The sequence below is a fragment of the Synchiropus splendidus genome, chromosome 15 (genome assembly GCF_027744825.2).
Source record: "Synchiropus splendidus isolate RoL2022-P1 chromosome 15, RoL_Sspl_1.0, whole genome shotgun sequence".
Taxonomy (NCBI): Eukaryota; Metazoa; Chordata; class Actinopteri; order Syngnathiformes; family Callionymidae; genus Synchiropus; species Synchiropus splendidus.
In genome coordinates, this window is record NC_071348.1 from 15,390,423 (window position 1) to 15,412,379 (window position 21,957).

The 21,957-nt window shown below is 43.4% G+C and overlaps 1 protein-coding gene across 1 annotated transcript in view; it reads right to left on the reverse strand.

Annotated features, from left to right (window-relative positions):
- Positions 1 to 7,446: 7,446 nt before the first annotated feature.
- Positions 7,447 to 21,957, reverse strand: part of LOC128746703 (uncharacterized) — a 68,825-nt gene continuing 54,314 nt past the window's right edge. The window contains exon 7 of the mRNA XM_053843932.1: positions 7,447 to 7,689. Coding sequence (XP_053699907.1) covers positions 7,447 to 7,689 — 243 coding nt within the window. The remainder of the gene's footprint in view (positions 7,690 to 21,957) is intronic.

Below are 21,957 nucleotides of genomic sequence, written 5' to 3' on the forward strand. Positions count from 1 at the left end.
GGTTGCGTGAAGCCCCGCCCAGTTTGTTCATTCCCATATTTGGTCGAGTGACGCACCACCCACTTTGTTCATAACCATATTTCGTGGCATGACGCGCCGCCCACTTTGCCCATTTAAATATTTGGTCACGTGACGCACCGCCCACTTTGTTCATTCCCATATTTGGTCGCGTGATGCACCGCCCACTTTGTTCATTACCATATTTCGTCGCGTGACGGGCCGCCATCTTTGCTCATTACCATATTTGGTCGCGTAACGCGCCGCCCACTTGTTCATTACCATATTTGGTCGCGTGACGCACCGCCTAATTTGTTCATTACGATGCTTGGTCGCGTGACGGGCCGTCCACTTTGCCGCCCACTTTGCCGCCCACTTGGTCATTACCATATTTGGTTGTGTGACGCTCCGCCCACTTTGCTCATTACCATATTTGGTTGCGTGAAGCGCCGCCCACTTTGTTCATTCCCATATTTGGTCGAGTGACGCACAACCCACTTTGTTCATAACCATATTTCGTGGCATGACGCGCCGCCCACTTTGCCCATTTAAATATGTGGTCACGTGACGCACCGCCCACTTTGATCATTCCCATATTTGGTCCCGTGACACGCCGCCCACTTTGTTCATTACCATACTTGGTCGCGTGACGCACCGCCCACTTTGTTCATTACCATATTTGGTCGCGTGACGGGCCGCCCACTTGTTCATTACCATATTTGGTCGCGTAACGGGTCATTACCATATTTGGTCGCGTAACGCGCCGCCCACTTTGCTCATTACCATATTTGGTCATGTAACACGCCACCCACTTTGCTCATTACAATATCTGGTTGCGTGACGCGACGCCCACTTTGCTTATTACCATATTTGGTCACGTGATGCGGCCCCCACTTTGCTCTTTACCATATTTGGTCACAGCACGTTACAGGACGCGCTGCCCACTTTGCTGCCCACTTTGTCGCTCACTTTTTCGCCCACTTTGCGCATGACCATATTTGGTCGAGTATCGCGCCGCTCACTTTGCTCATAACCATATTTGGTCACGTGAAGCGCCGCCCACTTTGTTCATTCCCATATTTCGTCGCATGACATGCCGCCCACTTTGCCCATTTAAATATTTGGTCACTTGATGCACCGCCCACTTTGTTCATTCCCATATTTGGTCGCATGACGCACCGGCCACTTTGTTCATTACCATATTTCGTCGCGTGACGGGCCGCCATCTTTCCTCATTACCATATTTGGTCGCGTAACGCGCCGCCCACTTTGCTCATTACCATATTTGGTCGCGTGATGCGCCGCCTAATTTGTTCATTACGATGCTTGGTCGCGTGACGGGCCGTCCACTTTGCCGCCCACTTTGCCGCCCACTTGGTCATTACCATATTTGGTTGTGAGACGCTCCGCCCACTTTGTTCATTCCCATATTTGGTTGTGAGACGCTCCGCCCACTTTGTTCATTCCCATATTTGGTCGAGTGACGCACCACCCACTTTGTTCATAACCATATTTCGTCGCATGACGCGCTGCCCACTTTGCCCATTTAAATATTTGGTCACGTGACGCACCGCCCACTTTGTTCATTCCCATATTTGGTCGTGTGATGCACCGCCCACTTTGTTCATTAACATATTTCGTCGCGTGACGGGCCGCCATCTTTGCTCATTACCATATTTGGTCGCGTAACGCGCCGCCCACTTGTTCATTACCATATTTGGTCGCGTAACGGGTCATTACCATATTTGGTCGGGTAACATGCCACCCACTTTGCTCATTACAATATCTGGTCGCGTGACGCGACGCCCACTTTGCTTATTACCATATTTGGTCACGTGATGCGGCCCCCACTTTGCTCTTTACCATATTTGGTCACAGCACGTCACAGGACGCCCTGCCCACTTTGCTGCCCACTTTGTCGCTCACTTTGTCGCCCACTTTGTCGCCCACTTTGCGCATGACCATATTTGGTCGAGTATCGCGCCGCTCACTTTGCTCATAACCATATTTGGTCACGTGAAGCGCCGCCCACTTTGTTCATTCCCATATTTGGTCGCGTGACGCACCGCCCACTTTGCTCATTACCATATTTGGTCCTGTGACGCTCCGCCCATTTTGCTGGCATCTTTGCTCATGACCATATTTGGTCGCGTGACGCACCGGCCCCTTTGCGCATTATCGTATTTGGTCGTGTGACGCGACGCCCACGTTGTTCATTCCCATATTTGGTGATGTGATGCCCCGCCCACTTTGCTTATTTCCATATTTGGTCGCGTGATGCGCTGCCCACCTTGCGAATTACCACATTTGTTCCCGTGAAGCACCACCCCGTTTACGCATTACCGTATTTGGTCCCCTGACGCGCCGCCTACTTTGCGCATTTCCATATTTGGTCACGTGACGCGCCGCTCACTTTCCTCTATACCGTTTTTCAAATTCCTTCATTGCAATATTTGATCGCGTGACGTGCCTCCCACTTTGTTCATTCCCATATTTGGTCACATGACGCGGTGCCTACTTTGCTCATTACCATATTAGGTCGCGTGACGGGCCGCCATCACTGCTCATTACCATATTTGGTTGCGTAACGCGCCGCTCACTTTGCTCATTTCCATATTTGGTCGTGTGACGCCCCGTCCACTTTGTTCATTCCCATATTTGGTCCCGTGACACGCCGGCCACTTTGTTCATTACCATACTTGGTCGCGTGACGCGCCGTCCACATTTCCGCCCAGTTTGCAACCCACTTTGCTCATTACAATATTTGGTCGCATGACGCGCCTCCCACTTTGCTCATTTAAATATATGGTCGCGTGACGCACCGCCCACTTTGTTCATTACCACATTTTGTCGCATGACGGGCCGCCATCTTTGCTCATTGCCATATTTGGTCACGTGACGCCCCGCCCACTTTGATCATTCCCATATTTGGTCCCGTGAAACGCCGCCCACTTTGCTCATTACAATATTTGGTCGCATGACGCGCCGCCCACTTTGCTCATTTAAATATTTGGTCACATGACGCGCCGCCCACATTGTTCATTACCATATTTGGTCGTGTAACACGCCACCCACTTTGCTCATTACAATATCTGGTTGCGTGACACGACGCCCACTTTGCTTATTACCATATTTGGTCACGTGATGCGGCCCCCACTTTGCTCTTTAACATATTTGGTCACGGCACGTTATAGGACGCGCTGCCCACTTTGCTGCCCACTTTGCTGCCCACTTTGCCGCTCACTTCGTCGCCCAATTTGGGCATGACCATATTTGGTCGAGTATCGCGCCGCTCACTTTGCTCATAACCATATGTTGTCGCGTGACGCGCCGCCCACTTTGCTCATTACCATATTTGGTCACGTGAAGCGCCGCCCACTTTGTTCATAACCATATTTCGTCGCATGACGCGCCGCCCACTTTGCTCATTTAAATATTTGGTCACGTGACGCACCGGCCACTTTGTTCATTACCACATTTCGTCGGGTGACGGGCCGGCATCTTTGCTCATTACCATATTTGGTCGCGTAACGCGCCGCCCACTTGTTCATTACCATATTTGGTCGCGTGATGCGCCGCCTAATTTGTTCATTACCATACTTGGTCGCGTGACGCGCCGTCCACTTTCCCGCCCACTTTTGCCGCCCACTTTGCTCATTACCATATTTGGTTGTGTGACGCTCCGCCCACTCTGCTCATTACCATATTTGGTCGCGTAATGGGTCGCCATCTTTGCTCATTACCATATTTGGTCGCGTGATGCGCCGCCTAATTTGTTCATTACCATGCTTTGTCGCGTGACGGGCCGTCCACTTTGCCGCCCACTTGGTCATTACGATATTTGGTTGTGTGACGCTCCGCCCACTTTGCTCATTACCATATTTGGTCGCGTGATGCGCCGCCTAATTTGTTCATTACCATGCTTTGTCGCGTGACGGGCCGTCCACTTTGCCGCCCACTTGGTCATTACCATATTTGGTTGAGTGACGCTCCGCCCACTTTCCTCATTACCATATTTCGTCGCATGACGCGCCGCCCACTTTGCCCATTTAAATATTTGGTCACGTGACGCACCGCCCACTCTGTTCATTACCATATTTCGTCTGGTGACGGGCCGCCATCTTTGCTCATTACCATATTTGGTCGCGTAACGCGCCGCCCACTTGTTCATTACCATATTTGGTCGCGTAATGGGTCGCCATCTTTGCTCATTACCATATTTGGTCGCGTAACGCACCGCCCACTTTGCTCATTACCATATTTGGTCGCGTGATGCGCCGCCTAATTTGTTCATTACCATGCTTTGTCGCGTGACGGGCCGTCCACTTTGCCGACCACTTGGTCATTACGATATTTGGTTGTGTGACGCTCCGCCCACTTTGTTCATTTCCATATTTGGTAGCGTGACGTGCCACCAACTTTGTTCATGAACATATTTGGTCTTGTAACGCGCCGCCCACTTTGCTCATTACAATATTCCGTTACGTGCTCCGCCGCCCACTTTGCCGCATATTTTGATGCCCACTTTGCTCATAACCATATTTGGTCACGTGACGGGACGCCCACTTTGCTGTCCACGTTGCACATTTCCATATTTGGTCACGTGACGCGCCGCTCACTATGCTCATAACCATATTTGGTCGCGTGACGCACCGCCCACTTTGTTCATAACCGTATTCCGTCACATGACGCGCCGCCCACTTTGCTCATTACCATATTTGGTTGCGTGACGCGCCGTCCACTTTGCTCATTACCATATTTTGTCGTGTGACGCTCCGCCCACTATGGCGCCATCTTTGGTTATTACCATATTTGGTCGCGTGACACGCTGGCCCACTTTGCTCATTTCCATATTTGGTAATTTGACGCGACGCCCACGTTGTTCATTTCCATAATTGGTCACGTGACGCGCCGCCCACTTTGCTTATTGCCATATTTGGTCTCGTGATGCGTGGCCCACTTTGTTCATTTCAATCTTTGTTCCCGTGACGCGCCACTCACTTTGTTCATTACCATATTTGGTCGTGTAACGCGCCGCCCGCTTTGCTCATTACCGTATTTGGTCACGTGATGCGCCGCACACTTTGCGCATTTCCATATTTGGTCACGTGACGCGCCGCCCACTTTCCTCAATACCGTTTTTCAAATTCCTTCATTGCAATATTTGATCGCGTGACGCGCCTCCCACTTTGTTCATTCCCATATTTGGTCACATTACTTGCCGCCCACTTTGTTCAATCCCATATTTGGTCGCGTGACACGCCTCCCACTTTGCTCATTACAATATCTGGTTGCGTGACGCGACGCCCACTTTGCTTATTACCATATTTGGTCACGTCATGCGGCCCCCACTTTGCTCTTTACCATATTTAGTCACGGCACGCTACAGGACGCGCTGCCCACTTTGATGCTCACTGTGGCGCTCACTTGGCTCATAACCATATCTGGTAACGTGACACGACGCCCACTTTGTTCATTTCCATATTTGGTCACGTGACACGCGGCCCACTTTGCTCATTACCATATTTGGCCACGGCACATTACACGGCGCGCCGCCAACTTGCTGCCCACTTTGCCGCTCACTTTGTCCCCCAGCTTGCACATGACCATATCTGGTCGCGTGACGCGCCGCCCACTTTGCTCATTACCATATTTGGTCGCGTGACGCTCAGCCCCCTTTGCTCATTTCCGTATTTGGTTGTGTGACGAGCCGCCCACTTTTCCATTACCATATTTGGTTGCGTGATGCGCCGCCCACTTTGCTTATTTTCATATTTGGTCACGTGACGCGCCGCCCACTTTGTTCATTTCCATATTTGGTCACATGACGCGCCGCCCACTTTGTTCATTTCCATATTTGGTCGCGTGACGTGCCACCAACTTTGTTCATGACCATAATTGGTCTTGTAACGCGCCGCCCACTTTGCTCATTACAATATTCCGTTACGTGACGCGCCGCCCACTTTGCCGCATACTTTGACGCCCACTTTGCTCATAACCATATTTGGTCACGTGACGGGACGCCCACTTTGCTGTCCACTTTGCACATTTCCATATTTGGTCACGTGACGCGCCCCTCTCGTTGTTCATTACAATATTTGGTCGCGTGACGAGCCGCCCAGTTTGCTCATTACCGTATTTGGTCGCGGCGCGCCGCCCACTTTGCTCATTTCCATATTTGGTCGCGTGACGCTCCGCCCACTTTGCTCATTACCATATTTGGTCGCGTGACGAGCCGCCATCTTTGCTTATTGCCATATTTGGTCACGGCACGTAACACGACGCGCCGCCCACTTTGCTGCCCACTTTGCCGCTCACTTTGTCGCCCACTTTGCGCATGACCATATTTGGTCGTGTATCACGCCGCTCACTTTGCTCATAACCATATCTGGTCGCGTGACGCGCTGCCCACTTTGTTCATTACCATATTTGGTCGCATGACGCTCGGCCCCCTTTACTCATTTCCGAATTTGGTTATGTGACGTGCCGTCCACTTTGTCGCCCATTTTGCTCATTACCATATTTGGTCGCGTGACGCGCCGCCCAGTTTGTTCATTACCATATTTGGTTGTGTGACGCTCCGCCCACTTTGCTCATTACCATATTTGGTCGCATGACGCTCGGCCCCCTTTGCTCATTTCCGAGTTTGGTTATGTGACGTGCCGTCCACTTTGTCGCCCTCTTTGCTCATTACAATATTTGGTCGCGTGACGCGCCGCCCAGTTTGTTCATTACCATATTTGGTTGTGTGACGCTCCGCCCACTTTGCTCATTACCATATTTCGTCCCATGACGCGCCGCCCACTTTGCCCATTTAAATATTTGGTCACGTGACGCGCCGCCCACTTTGTTCATTACCATATTTCGTCGGGTGACGGGCCGCCATCTTTGCTCATTACCATATATGGTCGCGTAACACGCCACCCACTTTGCTCATTACAATATCTGGTTGCGTGACGTGACGCCCACTTTGCTCATTACCATATTTGGTCACCTGATGCGGCCCCCACTTTGCTCATTACCATATTTGGTCACATGACGCGCCGCCCACATTGCCGCCCACATTGTTCATTACCATATTTGGTCGCGCAACGCGCCGCCCACGTCGTTCTTTACAATGTGTGGTCGTGTAACGTGCCGCCCATTTTGCTCATTACCATATTTGGTCATGTGATGCGTCGCCCCTGAAGAAGCATGCAATATCAAAGTTTCCACTGGAGCACTGGAAACTTTGCAGTCTGAATGCATTCTCAGCAGCCACTGTGTGGGACACCAGGGCCTGGGTCGTTTCTCTGTGAGAATCGAGAGTCCGTCATCAAGAGGTTTTTGCTTGGTGCCACACAGGTCTGTCCTCCTGTAAATAGCCTAATGCTGAGATGGTATTTGCAGGTGGTCCTAGAAGGCCTGAGTCTTCTCTGCAGGACCTGACCGTTAAAGACGGCACTGCTCTTAGCTTTGGCGACAGCTAGGAGAAGGGACAGAAGGGAGATCGGTTTCTTCCCAGCGGCTGGCACACTCGGTGTGCTCAGCCATGAAGAAGGCGTATGAGGCCACAGGACCTGGAGTCGCGGAGGGCCTCAGGGCACACTCCACAAGTGCCATGTCCTCTTCAGCAGCGCTGTTTGGTGGCGCTTCCATGGACGACATCTGCCAGGCGGCGCCCTGGTCATCTGCATTGACTATCATTCTGTCCTACTTGGAGGACGTGGTGGACACCTCAGTTGGTGCATCTTCGTCCTCGGCAGAGCTGGTAGGACCTCAACCACTTGGTTCCTGCGGTATGGTCTAGTTTATTTTTTAGGGCATACTGGGAGGGAACTGAAAGCACATATGACATAGAAATCCTGGTTCCCTATTATTGCCGCAGTTCTATGAATATATGTGGAGCCCTCTGACCGGCTGCCCAGCAGGCCTGTCTTCGACGGTTGAGTTCCAAAAGGAGCCGAGCAGCGGAAGACAAGGGTGTTATACACAGTGTGCGGTGCCTTCCTGGGCGGAGAGCCAATCAGTTGAAGTCTCAGGCCGAGGCTCGTGCCTCGATGTGGATTAACCAATAGCGGAGGCCGTTAGAGGGCTACGCTCATATTCATAGAACTGCTGTTACATTGGCTAACCAGTATTTTTCCCTCTGTATTGTGGAGGCTATCGCCATATCTTACAGCAGTTGTGGAATTTGATGTGGAATTTCCCTTCAATAAAGAGATAATTGTTTTTTTATGAATATTTATTGAAGAATCTTTGCAAAGAGAGTGAGAAGACAAGTTCACAGTATGAAGTTGACACTGTCACTGAGGAAATCTCAGCGAGCATACACTTTAATCACTGTACGGAAGGGGTAAATTGAAGATAACAAGAATGCAACAACAAACCTTGAGCATCTGTGAGATGCTCAGTCTGCACTCTGTTAACAATAATTTTTCCATCACAAATTGAGGGGTGACAGTTCATTCAGCCAGAAGTATAGCTACACCTGAGGAAAACCATTGTCTCATTCGTCTTGTGACAGTGGCTTGTGAAGTGATGTGGTGCATTTTGTTCACCTCCAGCCAGGAGGTCTAAAATGAATAGTCTTGTTATCACATTACCTCCTGCTTCAACTTCTTCCGACAATAGGCCTCATGGACAAATGGTGCAGAAGCACACAAATGTTGTGTTTGCACTCATCTGTCCATGTGTGCAAAGAGCAAGTGCAGAAGTGTGTGAAAAGGGCTGGTGAGCCATTCCAAGTACCACTGTGGCACAATGGACTGGTTGCACATTGACACCGTAGATAGCACACAAAACTTCAAAACAAGATCAAACCACCAGGTGGCAGTCCGTCTCTGGCTTGAAGCACCTATTGTCTCCAGGTACAGTCTATATTGGGCTTTAAATGGACAGACGTTTCACTCAAGGTGTGTGTACAACTCAAGTGTAGGGCCAAATGAGGCCATACACAATTTTATAAGAGATACAGTTAAATAATTCATGTTTTTTTATTAATATTTTTTGACTGAAGATGGCACATCAAAATGCCACAAACACACGCACACACACAGACTGTATAATAATATACATGTGAAGCAGGTGCTAGCAACCTCAGGGGTCCACATCGCACTTGGTGCAGGGCTGTACGTAATACATGTCTGAGAGAATGAGCCTTTGTTTTACAAAACATGCTTAGAAATGTCCGAAACATGCCAAGAGCACTTTAAATCAAGTGATGGTCTCTGCTCTCTCTATCTCTCCGCTTCTGCATGGATGACGAGGTTGTCTAAAAAGAGTTTTCGATGAAATGGAAGAAAAGAATCAGATGGTTGAAGAAATGAATACTGGATAAATTAATATAATATACAAGAAAGGAAACAGAAAAGATCTTGAAAATTATAGACTTATGACCTGCTTGAATAATGACTATAACATTTTAACAAAGATTTTAGCCACCCGACTCAAAAAGATCATTGATAAATTAGTAGGAAAACAACAAGGATATAGTATCGCCGGAAGAGACATTAGCGACACTATTAACAACCTAAGAGACGTTATAGAGGAAATGAGAAAGAGACGAGAAGGAATAATAAGCTTTTGATGAAGTAAATCATGAATATTTATTAGCTTAGGAGATAAACTAAATCATTGGATAAAATTAATTGATAAAACAGCAAAAAGCAGAATGAAAATGAATTAAAATCTAACAAATTTGATATAAAGAGATCGAGTCGACAAGGCTGCCCACTTTATGCTTTATTATTTGCCATATCAATCGAACCATTTGCAAAACAGATAATGAATGAGAAACTGATAAGAGGAATCGACATTGATGGAATAGATGAAACAAAAAATTTCCAATATATGGACGACACCACTATTTTAGTTAAAGATATAAATAGTGTAAAAAAAGTATTTGAGATATTTAATGAATTTGCGAAAGCTTCAGGAGCTGAAATAAATATAAAGAAATGGGAAATAATGTATATGGGAAATGTCCCCAGAGAAAACTTTCATCTGGAATTAGAAATTAAAGAAGATTATATGAAAATTTGGGGAATAAACTTCGGGAAGGAAGATGAAAAAAAAAAAAAACCAATACGTAGCGTTAATAACAAAATTAAAGAAGATTTTAAATAGGTAGGTAGGTAACTTTATTGTCATGCCTGTGTCTAACACAAACCTCTTCATCAAGTTTGCAGATGACACGGCCGTGGTGGGCCTCATCAAGAACGACGACCGGTCCAACGACCGGAGTGAGGTTAGCTGCATGGTCCAGTGGTGCGATGACAACAACCTTTGCCTGAACGTGGAGAAGACCAAGGAGATCGTGGTGGACTTCAGGATACGACCTGTCCTGTATCCGCCGCTTCTCATCGCTGGTGCTGCAGTGGAGCAGGTCACCAGCACCAAGTTCCTGGGTGTTCACATTTCCCAGGACCTGACCTGGAACACCAACACCACAGCACTGGCCAAGAAAGCCCAGCAGTGCCTGTACTTCCTGCAGAAGCTGAAGGGAGCCAGAATTCCGTCCCCCATCATGTGCACCTTCTACAGAGGCACGATCGAGAGCGTTCTGACCAGCTGCATCCCAGTGTGGTTCGTCTCATGTACCATCGCCTGCCGCAAGACCCTGCAGCGTGTGGTGTGGACTGCTGAGAAAATCATCGGGGTCCCTCTTCCATCCCTCCTGGACATCTACAAGACTCGCCTCACTCGGAGAGCCCTGAGGATTGCAAGAGACCCCACCCACCCGTCACACCGCCTCTTCACGCTGCTGCTAGCAGGGCGAAGGTTCCAGAGTCACCGTGCACGAACTAGCAGACTGAAAGACAGCTTCCTCCACCAGGCTGTCATGATGCTGAACTCCCTTCCTGCTCTGCCATGCTGCCCATGCTGTCATGAGACAGGTGCTCTCCCGGTGGTTGATGGACTGATGGACTGATGCGAGGATGATTTTTGTTGCCATGTATCCTGCTGTGTATTTATCAATTCTTTATATTTGTTCTTGTCTGTGATTTTTATGTCATGCGTCCAGGTCTGAGAGAACAGATATTTCATCCATGCTATATGTCTTGTACTGTAGCATATTTGACAATAAAGTTACCTACCTAAATAGCTGGAAAATACGAAAACTAGGAATAAAAGGAAAAATATTCGTGACTAACGCACTGTTAATCAGTAAAATTATTTATATTATGAATATTGTTCCCATTAATGAAAGAGTGTTAAAGCAAATTGACATTTTAATAAGAGATTTTATTTGCAAAGACAAAGGAGTAAGAATTAGTAAAGATATATCAGAAAATAGATATGAGGATGGGGGTTTAAAACTAGTCAATCTAAGGATTAAAAAAATGCACTAAGAGTTAAAACTATGTCAAAATACTTAAATAACAAGAATGATCAAATATGGAAAATCTTTTTCGGAAAAGCAATAAGTAAATATGCAGCGAATGGAAATACAGGAATTTTTATGATTTTTAGAAGAAGTCTCATGGAAGATATATCCGAATACGATAAAGAGGTTCTGGAGGGATGGGGAGAAGCTCTTAAAGAGCTTCATTATGATTGCAGAACACGAAAACAAATACTAATCCAACCGATCTTTCTTCACAATCAAATAAGGAAACTTGAGAAGGTGTTATACAACATGAAAATGTGGAAAAGTAATATAAGAAAAATTGAAGATGCTGTTCATAAACATTCCCCAGGTTTTATAACACCCCAAGTTTTGATCAGTGAACTTGAAAATAAAGATATTGTCTTAAAACCTGGAGTAGGCGTGTTATTAATGCATAATATGAAAGAATACATGCCGAAAGAATGGAGAAGTAGAATAGAGAATAATTGTGTGGATGAAAAAGATGAAGATGTTGATTTTTGTATTCAAAATGAAGATAAAAAAATTAATCTAAAGAAAGTTAAAACTTCTTTTTGGTATAAACGTTTTAAGAACAAAGATGTGAAAAGATCCAAAAGTGAAAAAGTATTAGATGGACATAAAATAAGGATGAACTTAAGAGTCAAATATAACAAATACCAATGTGAACAGCTGGATTACATGCTCAGACATAATCAAGTTTTTAACAATTTAGTAATAAGTAAATTTCATAAAAGTGTGGAAAAATATTGCAGAGTGTGTGAAAAAATGACAGAAACATGCCTAGATGAATTTGATGAGTGTGAATACTTAAGAGATTTTGAAGATATGGAGAAAAAAATGTATAATTAAAAATTGGTAAGAGATTACTGTGAGAGACAAAATATGGTTAAGAATGTGGATATTTGGAGTGAACAAAAAAGAAAATTGTGGTAATGGGAACTTATTAAATATGTTTTTAAGTTTTGTAAGGTATGCGATAAAAATCAGAAGAAACATGGCCCAATATGAAAACAAAAATGCATGTGTATGGAGGATATTTAAAGGTTTATTTTCTGGTCATATTAAGACTTTATTTCATTTTATTAAACAGGGGGACTGTACGTTTGTTTTTTTTTTCCTGATATAGTGACTTTTGTTGTGATTATGATCATGAGCCAAATTCGTTTGTGTGGAACTAACAGAGATGAATTATTATTTATACTTTTTGATAATTAAAAAAAAAAAAAAAAAAACCAAAAAAACAGTCACTCAGGCTGAAAACGCGTTTTCTGCACTGTTCACTCGCTGATCAGAATAACCTCAGAACATGAAAATATCACCTGCTGCTATAGGAAAAACACAATTTTGACTATATTCAGCACTAAATCTTCCTTTCTCAACTGTATTTCAGGGCGTTATCAACATTTTTTTTTCTGGTCTGAAACCCAGCTTCTCTCGGGCTGGGTCATCTTGGAGAGACCAGTCGGCTGCTCTCATCTCTGCTCCCTAAGCGTAGTAAGAAAACTTTGTATCTAAAACTATGCATCTGTAACAGGTCTGAATACTGTGACATTGTCTACAGTTCAAAAAGTGGTGTCTCAATGTGGTCAGGAGAACGCCGTCTGAAACAAAACGTGGAGTCACATGAGGCTTCGACATTTGTCGATGGTGAGAAAAGTAATCTATTTGTTTGACATTCTGTTTTTTCAATGTGGTAACCCACACCACAATTAGATGTCTTTCTGAAACATCACTCACAAACATCTCACTTTGTCATACAACAACTGTCAGACATCATGAACCACATGCATAATTGCTTTTCATCTGAATGTATAATTCTGCCATTAAACCTTTTGGCTAGTGTTGAGAAATAATAAAACTTTACAAACACCGTTATTCACCACAAGCAAACCCAACTCCACACAACTCAATCACCCGTGCCATGTCAAAGTAGGTTGTCAGTATTAGCTTACAAGCGCCACATCCACACAGAGCGAACTCAACGTACGAAGGAAAAACAGTATACTTAAAAACCGCGTCACCATCCACACACTCAGACCCCAAATCATTCAATCCCTGGTGGAACAAACATTATAAACCAATGGATTTGACTAACCTGAAACAAAATGTGGACAGAGTCACATGAGGCTTCCTCATTTGTCATTGGTGAGAAAAGTAATGAAAAAAACGTCACTTCCTTTTTACCCACACATCTTCAATGCCCAACCTCTGTCCTACCCTGCCCTCTACTTACTTAATCAACTCCATGTTGAACAATTAAATGACATCTAACACACACTCTGTGACCACACATAAGTGGGCGTCACACACTCCCCAACAAGCAAATGACTCCTGACCTCATTAAGTTGATGAAATATGAACTTAAATACTATTCAATAGACCGATGTAACATAAACACGAGGTGTAAACACACAGCAGGGAAACCACTGGTACATCGACAAGTAAGATAGGTGGTTTGGGTTGTGCTGTATTTCCCACACTGTCCTATGTGGCACACTAAAGGCACTTACTGCATTTACTTCCCTTTTCGATTGGTAGGAAGGCTCACCCAAAGAATCCTAAATTACCCTCACAGCTGGCATTCTGTCACGTCCTGATTTCCTAAGTGTCGGACTAGAATCAGTGTGAGGGTCTTGGGTGTCTGACTGACATGAAGGTGTCATATATGAATGACGCTCCTGTGAAGAACCTTCCAACTGTGTATTGTGTCATTCCTAATAATTAATCTCATGAATTTCACTCTTTAATTCCATAAGGTTTAATCTTTATTGGCACATATGACTATTTGTATCAGTGCTACTTCGTGCTGTTTTTTTCTTGTATGTTGCTTTCAACTACTCATGTTATTAGTTCACATAAAGGAAAAGATTGCTGTTTTTAGGTGGAACTAACTTTAAAAGCTAATATCAAAGCTGTTTATATCACAAAACACATTATTATGTACACATTTTAAGAATGAGTGTTTTCACAGTTTTCAAGAATGGCGAGTCATGATCCTGGCCGACTGGTAGCAGTCGTGGTGTCTGTCATCTTCTTTGCAGTAACTTTGGTGTTCAACGCCCTGGCTGTGGTGGGAACAGGTACGTCAAACTAACCATTCAAATAAAGAAAAGGCGATGGATGAAATTGCAACACTATTATTAAGATGAATTGCTATAGGTCCGTACACAACAACCACTGCCAACGTGTTGGAGGTGTTCGACACCGAGATCACTCCTTCAGGATGGACCTTTAACATCTGGAGCGTCATCTACGTCTGGCTTCTGCTGACGTTTATCTACATCGTAGCAGGCCTTTGCAGAAAGCAAGTTATTTTCTCCCCGTGTTGAATAGCAGAACAGTACACAAGCCACTCCCAAAACATAGATGCCTTGCACTGTTGTTTTCTTACTTTCATGAATAGATAATATGATTTCACATCAGTACTGATCATATAACTTTATGTCAATGTTTTTGGACTAAATGAAAAGGAAGAATTTCCTATCCAATTAAGATTATAGTTCAATAAAGCCCATCCCAGCAAGAGGCAGGGAGCAGATTGCTGGTCCACTGCTTGCACAGAGAGAGATCAGCATCCCTTATATATCATTGTTATGACAGCATGATTTGCTTCATAGACAGTGAAACAGTCGTAAGTTCTTCTGCAGTTGGTCAAATGGTTTCTTGCAAGCTGATATCCGTCCACATTCGATCCATGAGAGAGAAGTGCCCACCCATGTATGAGCAGTTGAAAAAAGAGAGGCATTAATTCAGGTCTTTCATTATTTTTGTTTCATTTTATTTTGTGTAGTAATTTGTACAATGGTAACCAATGTCTTAAAAAGGTGTAAACAGTCAATTTTCTTGACTTTTTTTTCCATTCAATCAGGACCGGCTATGGCTACGTCTCCTGCAGCCCTCCTGTCCTGCCATATGGCTTCTTCATCAGTTGGTGCATCAATATCTGTTTTAACATCGGCTGGCTGCTGGTCTGGGACCGAGGGTGATGAGTCGCTCATCTTTTTCTAAAAAGTGAAACGTTTCAACAGAGTAAAGGCATCACAATAGTTTGTGTTGTTTTGTTCAACACAACAGAATGATGATGTGTTTCTCATCCTGGTCATCCTCACACACTACTCAATGGTCTTCTTCATCTGCCATGGACTTGAAACCTATGGAGCATGGCTCAGCAAATACCACAAAGTAGAGCTGTGGCTTCTGCGTATCATTGTGAGTATGATGGCTTATGATAAGGATGGTACTGATACAAAGTTTTAGAAATGTATCGGTTGAGGTGATGATTGCCATGTTTCAACATTGGGAACATAAGCTTAAACAACAAATTCTTGATTTGAAAATAATATATGCGCTGAAATATGTGAAATACATAAAAGAAAGAAACATTTTTTAAAGAGAAAATGAACAAAACAAACCAGCCCAAAAAGTAGAGCAAATGCATTTTCAAGATAATTAAGACACGGAAGAAAAAAAGTTAAATGAAAAAAGTACCCAAAACTTATACTCTAACCAACCCTCCCCCAAAAAATGAATTCTTCTGTTCTACGCCCATTTATTAATATTATTTAGTTTTGCAATTAAGCCATATCCTTCTTTTCTTTGTAATGCATTATTTATTTAAATCACTGTTATTGTTGGAGAGAGAGGGAGAATTATTTTATTTGTGAAAATGTGCATAGTTGCGCACACATTATTCAATGACAAGAAATTGTGTATTGTATTTTTTTTAAATCAATAAATAAGACAATGGGAAATGACAAAATGGATAAAAACAACACATGATTACTGACAGGCACGAAGAAGCATATCCACTCTGCCTAGCTATTGGTTGGGTAACTGGCAGGGTTGATCATGCCATTGTGCTGTCAATAAATACTGTCACCTTACGAAACATGAATGAATGCCACGGGTTCAGAATGGAATTATGATTTACACAACCTGGACAACCCTTGCAACCCTCATCAACCTGGCTATTGTTGTCCAATGTGAAGCTGAATTGTCTTCACTTACGGCTGCAACCATACTCAATCCTGGCCTGTGTGTTACTTGTGTGGTAAGTAATGTCAACTTAAAATGTAGCCTACTATAACTGCGTGTCTCTTCGACCCATTGCCTTTCATCTACAGTATATGGTGATTTGTCTGCATGCCGTTATTTCCACTGTTGTGTTCATTGACCATTAACTTTGAGTATCTTGGAAGGGTATTGTATTTAAAATGCGTTAATTATTTCATGCTATTCTTGGAACTTGACCAGGTTTCTTTTGGAGAACACGGTACTTGAAAAACACATGAGATACGTCCTCATCACAGACCCTGCTGTGATCTTTGCACTGGCTGGCAATATGGACAAAAACGATGATAACATATCTCCAATCGTCCTCGTTTGTCCATCTGTAACCCTATGTGTCCTTCGGATTGTTTTGGTGATTTGGAGACAGTTGAAGCGGCCCCTGTACGCGCATGCTAAGGCGGAGGACTTGGAGCCAATTGACATCAATGAGAGGCAGAAAAAGATATTTCGCCAAACATTTTGTCATTCACCGGTGTTGAGTTGATTTCATGTCATCTTTTTGCGTTGTGTTATTTTCACATGGACAGATTTATTTGGTCGGACAATTATCATCTGTATCACTGTATCAGTATGTCTGACCCTGATAGTGACCTTTAAAATTATTAACTTGGCTCACCTGTTAATGGGCTCCAATCAAGCCAGTTACTTGTGAAACACGGTATTAAAGTATAGCAAAAGCTTGGATGTAATTCTGACAGTTTAAGAAATTGTAACTTCTTTGTATATATGCATTATAGTATTATTTATTATGACTGCAGGAATCCACCTGGTTATGGTTGAATAAAAGGAAAAACTGACACACAAATATTGATGCTTGATATGAGGCAAAATAACATTCTGTACACTTCAAATAATATACACATCTAAAACCTATAAGGAGCTATTGGGCCATGTATTCGTATTACGGTAAGAGAGACACTGCTGGTCCTATTTAGAGCCAGAAATGGAGAGCGACCAGATGATCTCCAAAGACTGCTTCAACTAACTCGTGATGAGGAGGACCAGAGAAGAAGAGGGAACCTCTATCAACTATATGATCGAACCACAATGATGTAAACGAACACTGCAACAGTGGGAGTGAAAATGTGGAACCCAAACAGCAAGGTTTTAAATACAAAGTATCTGACACAGAAACCGCAACACTACTCTCTGGTAGAGAACAGACTTCATAGACCAATAGCAGCTGCCTGACAGTAACACACAATGCAAAATAGTGGACATAACGCACACACATGAGTATCGCACACAGTTACCTATAACCACCGTTCAGGGCAGATTCATCATTGGAGCCCATCTGACGTCAAGCCAGGACTTTTTTTTTATTCCTCAAACGACTGCGGGGAGCAAAGCTGCGTATGACGCGTGCAGATGCGTTTTACGCAAGTCTAAACACTACCGAGAGAGGGAGCTGTCGGAATTTAGTCATCCCACTTCTTCGAAAAACGTATCTTTTATTGCCCGATAAATAGTCTTCCAGGCAAGTAGACTTGACGAGGAACTAAAACTGTATCCATCCGTTTACAATTTTCGAATTGACAGTTTAACATATTGTCGAAGCTAAATAAGAATCGGGGCTATTGAAGAAAACGATATGCAAATGCTCAGAGTGTGCGCTGTTCCTTACAAGCAAAACTCTGGGTTGAAGAGACACGTTCAAACTGTGCGCGGGCTTTTTTTTTTTTTTCCTGGTCGATTTTACGCGATGAAGCGTAAATTCAACAACGCTGACCTCTGCGCCTGGCAGTAATTCAAATTCACTCTTTTCTACAGGAAATAAAACTAGTACTGCTACTATTAGCTGCCTGCGTTTACATAGTAAAGGAACAGGCGTCACAGACCAACACCAGCTTTGTTTAAAGGATCATAAAATGGCACAGAAATACCCCTCAGTGGTAAGTGACTGTTTCAAGTTGGTGTTATGTGCATAAACAAGTAAATACAGTGACCGTGTTCAACTGCGCGATGATGAAAATGTCAACAAGAAGGAACAAAAGTCATCGTCACCCAGTCCCTTGCTGTGTGGTCAGTATGTTTATGTACGAGCTGATATCAGATATATTCTCTTGTACTTCTTACTGTCATATGTAGCATTTATTATTTTTCAATTCTTGATATAGTGGTATGCTTTATGCTCCCCGCTATGTTTTTGTATTTCCGGTTCCTGCTGTTTTCACATTGTATGCATATTTAGCTCATTTAAATTAAAGCTAGTATTTGCAGATTACTTTACTGTCTTCATTCTCTTCATTCCGTTTATTTCCTGCAGAAATGCGTTGGTGTGTGGGTTCTAATTATTTCGATCTCTTTCCAGAAAAAGCCAAGAAGAAAACTGTGGAACATGGAAAAGTGGTATTTTTCACGATTTAGTGCACACTGTCAAATCCATCAATTGAATTTCAATTATTACAACACCATCACCCAAATGTGGACATCTTGTAGTAAACTTTTAAGGAGACTGCTGTTTAATTTAGCAGGTTGAATGGTGTATAAAATGGTAAATTGCTCTTACTCATGTCACGCTTTTATGCTTTTATGTCAAAAGAACAAGGCAGCAATATTTGTCAGCATGTTTTCGATTTCAGTGATAGTTTTTTTTTTGTTATCTGAGGTTGTGTTCTGGACATTTGTGTGTATTCCTCTGCAGGACTGAAACTCCCGTGGTTCAAAAAGAAACATCCGAAAATCAACAAAAGTCCATATCAACAAAAACAGAAAGGTAAATGACTGTGTAATACCAGATATTGTTGTCATTGTGGTTGCTTTACAAGTTAAATTTATCTTAAATCTGTGTCCGTCTATGAGGTGACATTCTAACAGATTCTCTAATGACCATAAGAACAAATTATTGTACTCATTTTTTTCAGTGGGCCAAGTTCAGAAGAGTCCAAGAGCCTGAGCTTGGAGAAAAAACCTGTGACGACATCGCATCTAGGAAGAGAAACAACTCCCTTTCTACAGAAACTCAAAGAAGGTGGACAGACCACATTGACAACGTAGGTTTGAGTTAGAGCAACTTAAATTGATCGCTATTGTGACATTTGGACGTAGTGTTGTATGAACGTATCTAAGGTGTGTTCTTGATGTAAAATCATCTGTAAATATCTGTCTATTTTTAACAACATATACATGGTTGACTTGCAGGGCTTAAAACATGTGACCTTTTTCATACATTGTCTTTCAGAGTAGGGGTGAGTTGTCAGGATTTGCAGAAGATTATAATCTACATGATGTCATGCAACTTATTTCCTTGGAAACGTTCAAGTCCCAAAATATTTGCACATGAAATATAAGCATTTGTATTGAATATAGATGCTTTGGCTTTTAAGCATGTATTTTTTCCTCAGGTCGAGGAAGCACTTGACACATGTGAAAGTACCACCACAGCCCAGACCTGAGCCTGATGATGATTTTTTGATTCTGGATGTAGATGATCCACTTTGGATTACCATCCCAAAGAAAAATGCCTCAAACCAGCTCAAGAGCAAAACATCTAGCCATGAGTGCACAGTTGAGAGGAGGAGTTTGCCAGAGACTGCACCAAAGGAAGAGGCCCCTAAGGCGGTCGTGCATAGTCTGAAAAAGAAGGGAAAATTGTCAATGAGGCAATCTGCTCCTGTGGAAAGCGTTGATGATGTTCTTGTTAACAATGACACACCAAATAAGAAGCAAAAACAACCCCTCATGAAGACGTCCTCTAAAGAGACTGAAACAGTGGAAGGTCCCGTTGGTGGCAAGCGAGACAAAGCTAAGATGAAAGTGACGCACACAACTGAGTCATTGACAAAGACAGGGAAAGAAAAACACACATCGGAAGGAGAAAAAATGGTCTCTGACGATGCTGTGGAAAACATTCCTGATCCACACAGTGACATGCATCGAGAAGACCTGGATTCTGTTCCAGGTAGGAATGTTATTTTGTGTCATTCTGGTAAAAGACATGCTGAGTTACCTATTGTAACTTCAGTTCTATGAATACAAGCGATGCAACCAATAGCGAATCCCAGAGCACGTATGACAGAAGTGAAATGTTTTTACCCGCCATTCACCATCTGCTTTAAAGTGTTAGTTTAAAGTCATTTTAACAACCACCAAAATGTAATACAAGTAACATCCGACTTATGAACGGGATCGGTTCCGACCAACCGGTTCTAAGTCAGATTGGACGTAAGTCTAATGCCATTCAAAATGGCCGACGCTGGGTTTATAGGTACCACTGTAGTGGTAGATCAGTGTGTGAGAGCGAGATGCTGGGATACTGTCCTGCCGTAACTGTCGTACACGATGCCCGGCTGCAACAGGCTGCGGTGCCAGACTTTGAATAAAAATATTAAATAAGCATCTGCTGGCTGTGGTCATGTGTGTGGGTGGACGTAAGTCGAGCAGGTCGTAAGTCGGATCTTACTTGTAAATATATTTGTAAAACACATAAGCACTTTTAACTTGAATCGTACCACTTAACAACTCAGTCACCAAATCGGTGATAAAAACAATAAAGGAGAAACCATTCCAAAAGGTACAAAGGCAGTGCTTTGTTGTTGATATAATTGTTTTGTTTACCTTTTTATTTTAAACAGAGGAGGCGCTCATGAAATTTCCGACAAACAAAGGTGGAAGACCAACCAAGTCATCATCTGCTCCAGATGGAAATCACATTGAGAGTTGTCAAATCCTGGGGAAGGGGAAAGGAAATCCTCCCAAAGAGTTTTGGTTGGTTTCACCTCAGGATACCCCAGAGCCAGAATCCAAAGATGCAATGCATCTGTCTAAACAAAACACAGCCAAACCTAGTTCACCTGTGAAAAAATCTCAAGCTGTCTTGAGGAGGGGGAAAAATGGAACTGTTTCAGAGAATCAAAGTTGTGATAAAAAGGATAATAAAAGAAGTAAAAACAAAAGAATCAAGAATTCACTGATCCAGGATCGAGTCCAGGAACAAAAAAATCTCCTACTACCAAGCCCCTCACAGCCGTCTGACCCCAGCACACACTTGGGTAAGTTAAACGCATTATTACTTTTTAGTCGTTGTTGTTGTCGAATAATTTGTTGTATTTGTATTATTATTGTCACACACACACTACATTTTCATTAAAATAACTGCTTATGCTATAACTGCTCATTTTTTTTCCAGCTTTTTAGCATATTCATTTTGTTCTTCTTAGAACTGGGTTTGTCCTGCACCTGTTGTTTCATTTAGTTGTGTTTAGTTTATATTTGTTTTTACCATTAGCTCGGCAGAGAGACGGTGATCTGCAGTTAGATTTTGGTTGCTGAGGAAGCAAGTTTTTGATTGTATGTACATGGGAGGAAAAGCTTGTTCAGCATTAAGCTCTCCTTTAACCTGTGGGCCACAAATGCTGATGGAGGTCTCACACTTTGTGCCTGGGTATTTTTGTATTTTTCAAACCAAGATGGTAACATTTGTTCATTTTCACAGGAGACCAACGAGCCAACTCTCATCAGCTTTTATCACCAAGCAGAGATAAACGCAGAAGGAAACCTCCGGGTGAATGGTGGAAAGTTGACGCCTTAGAGGAGGC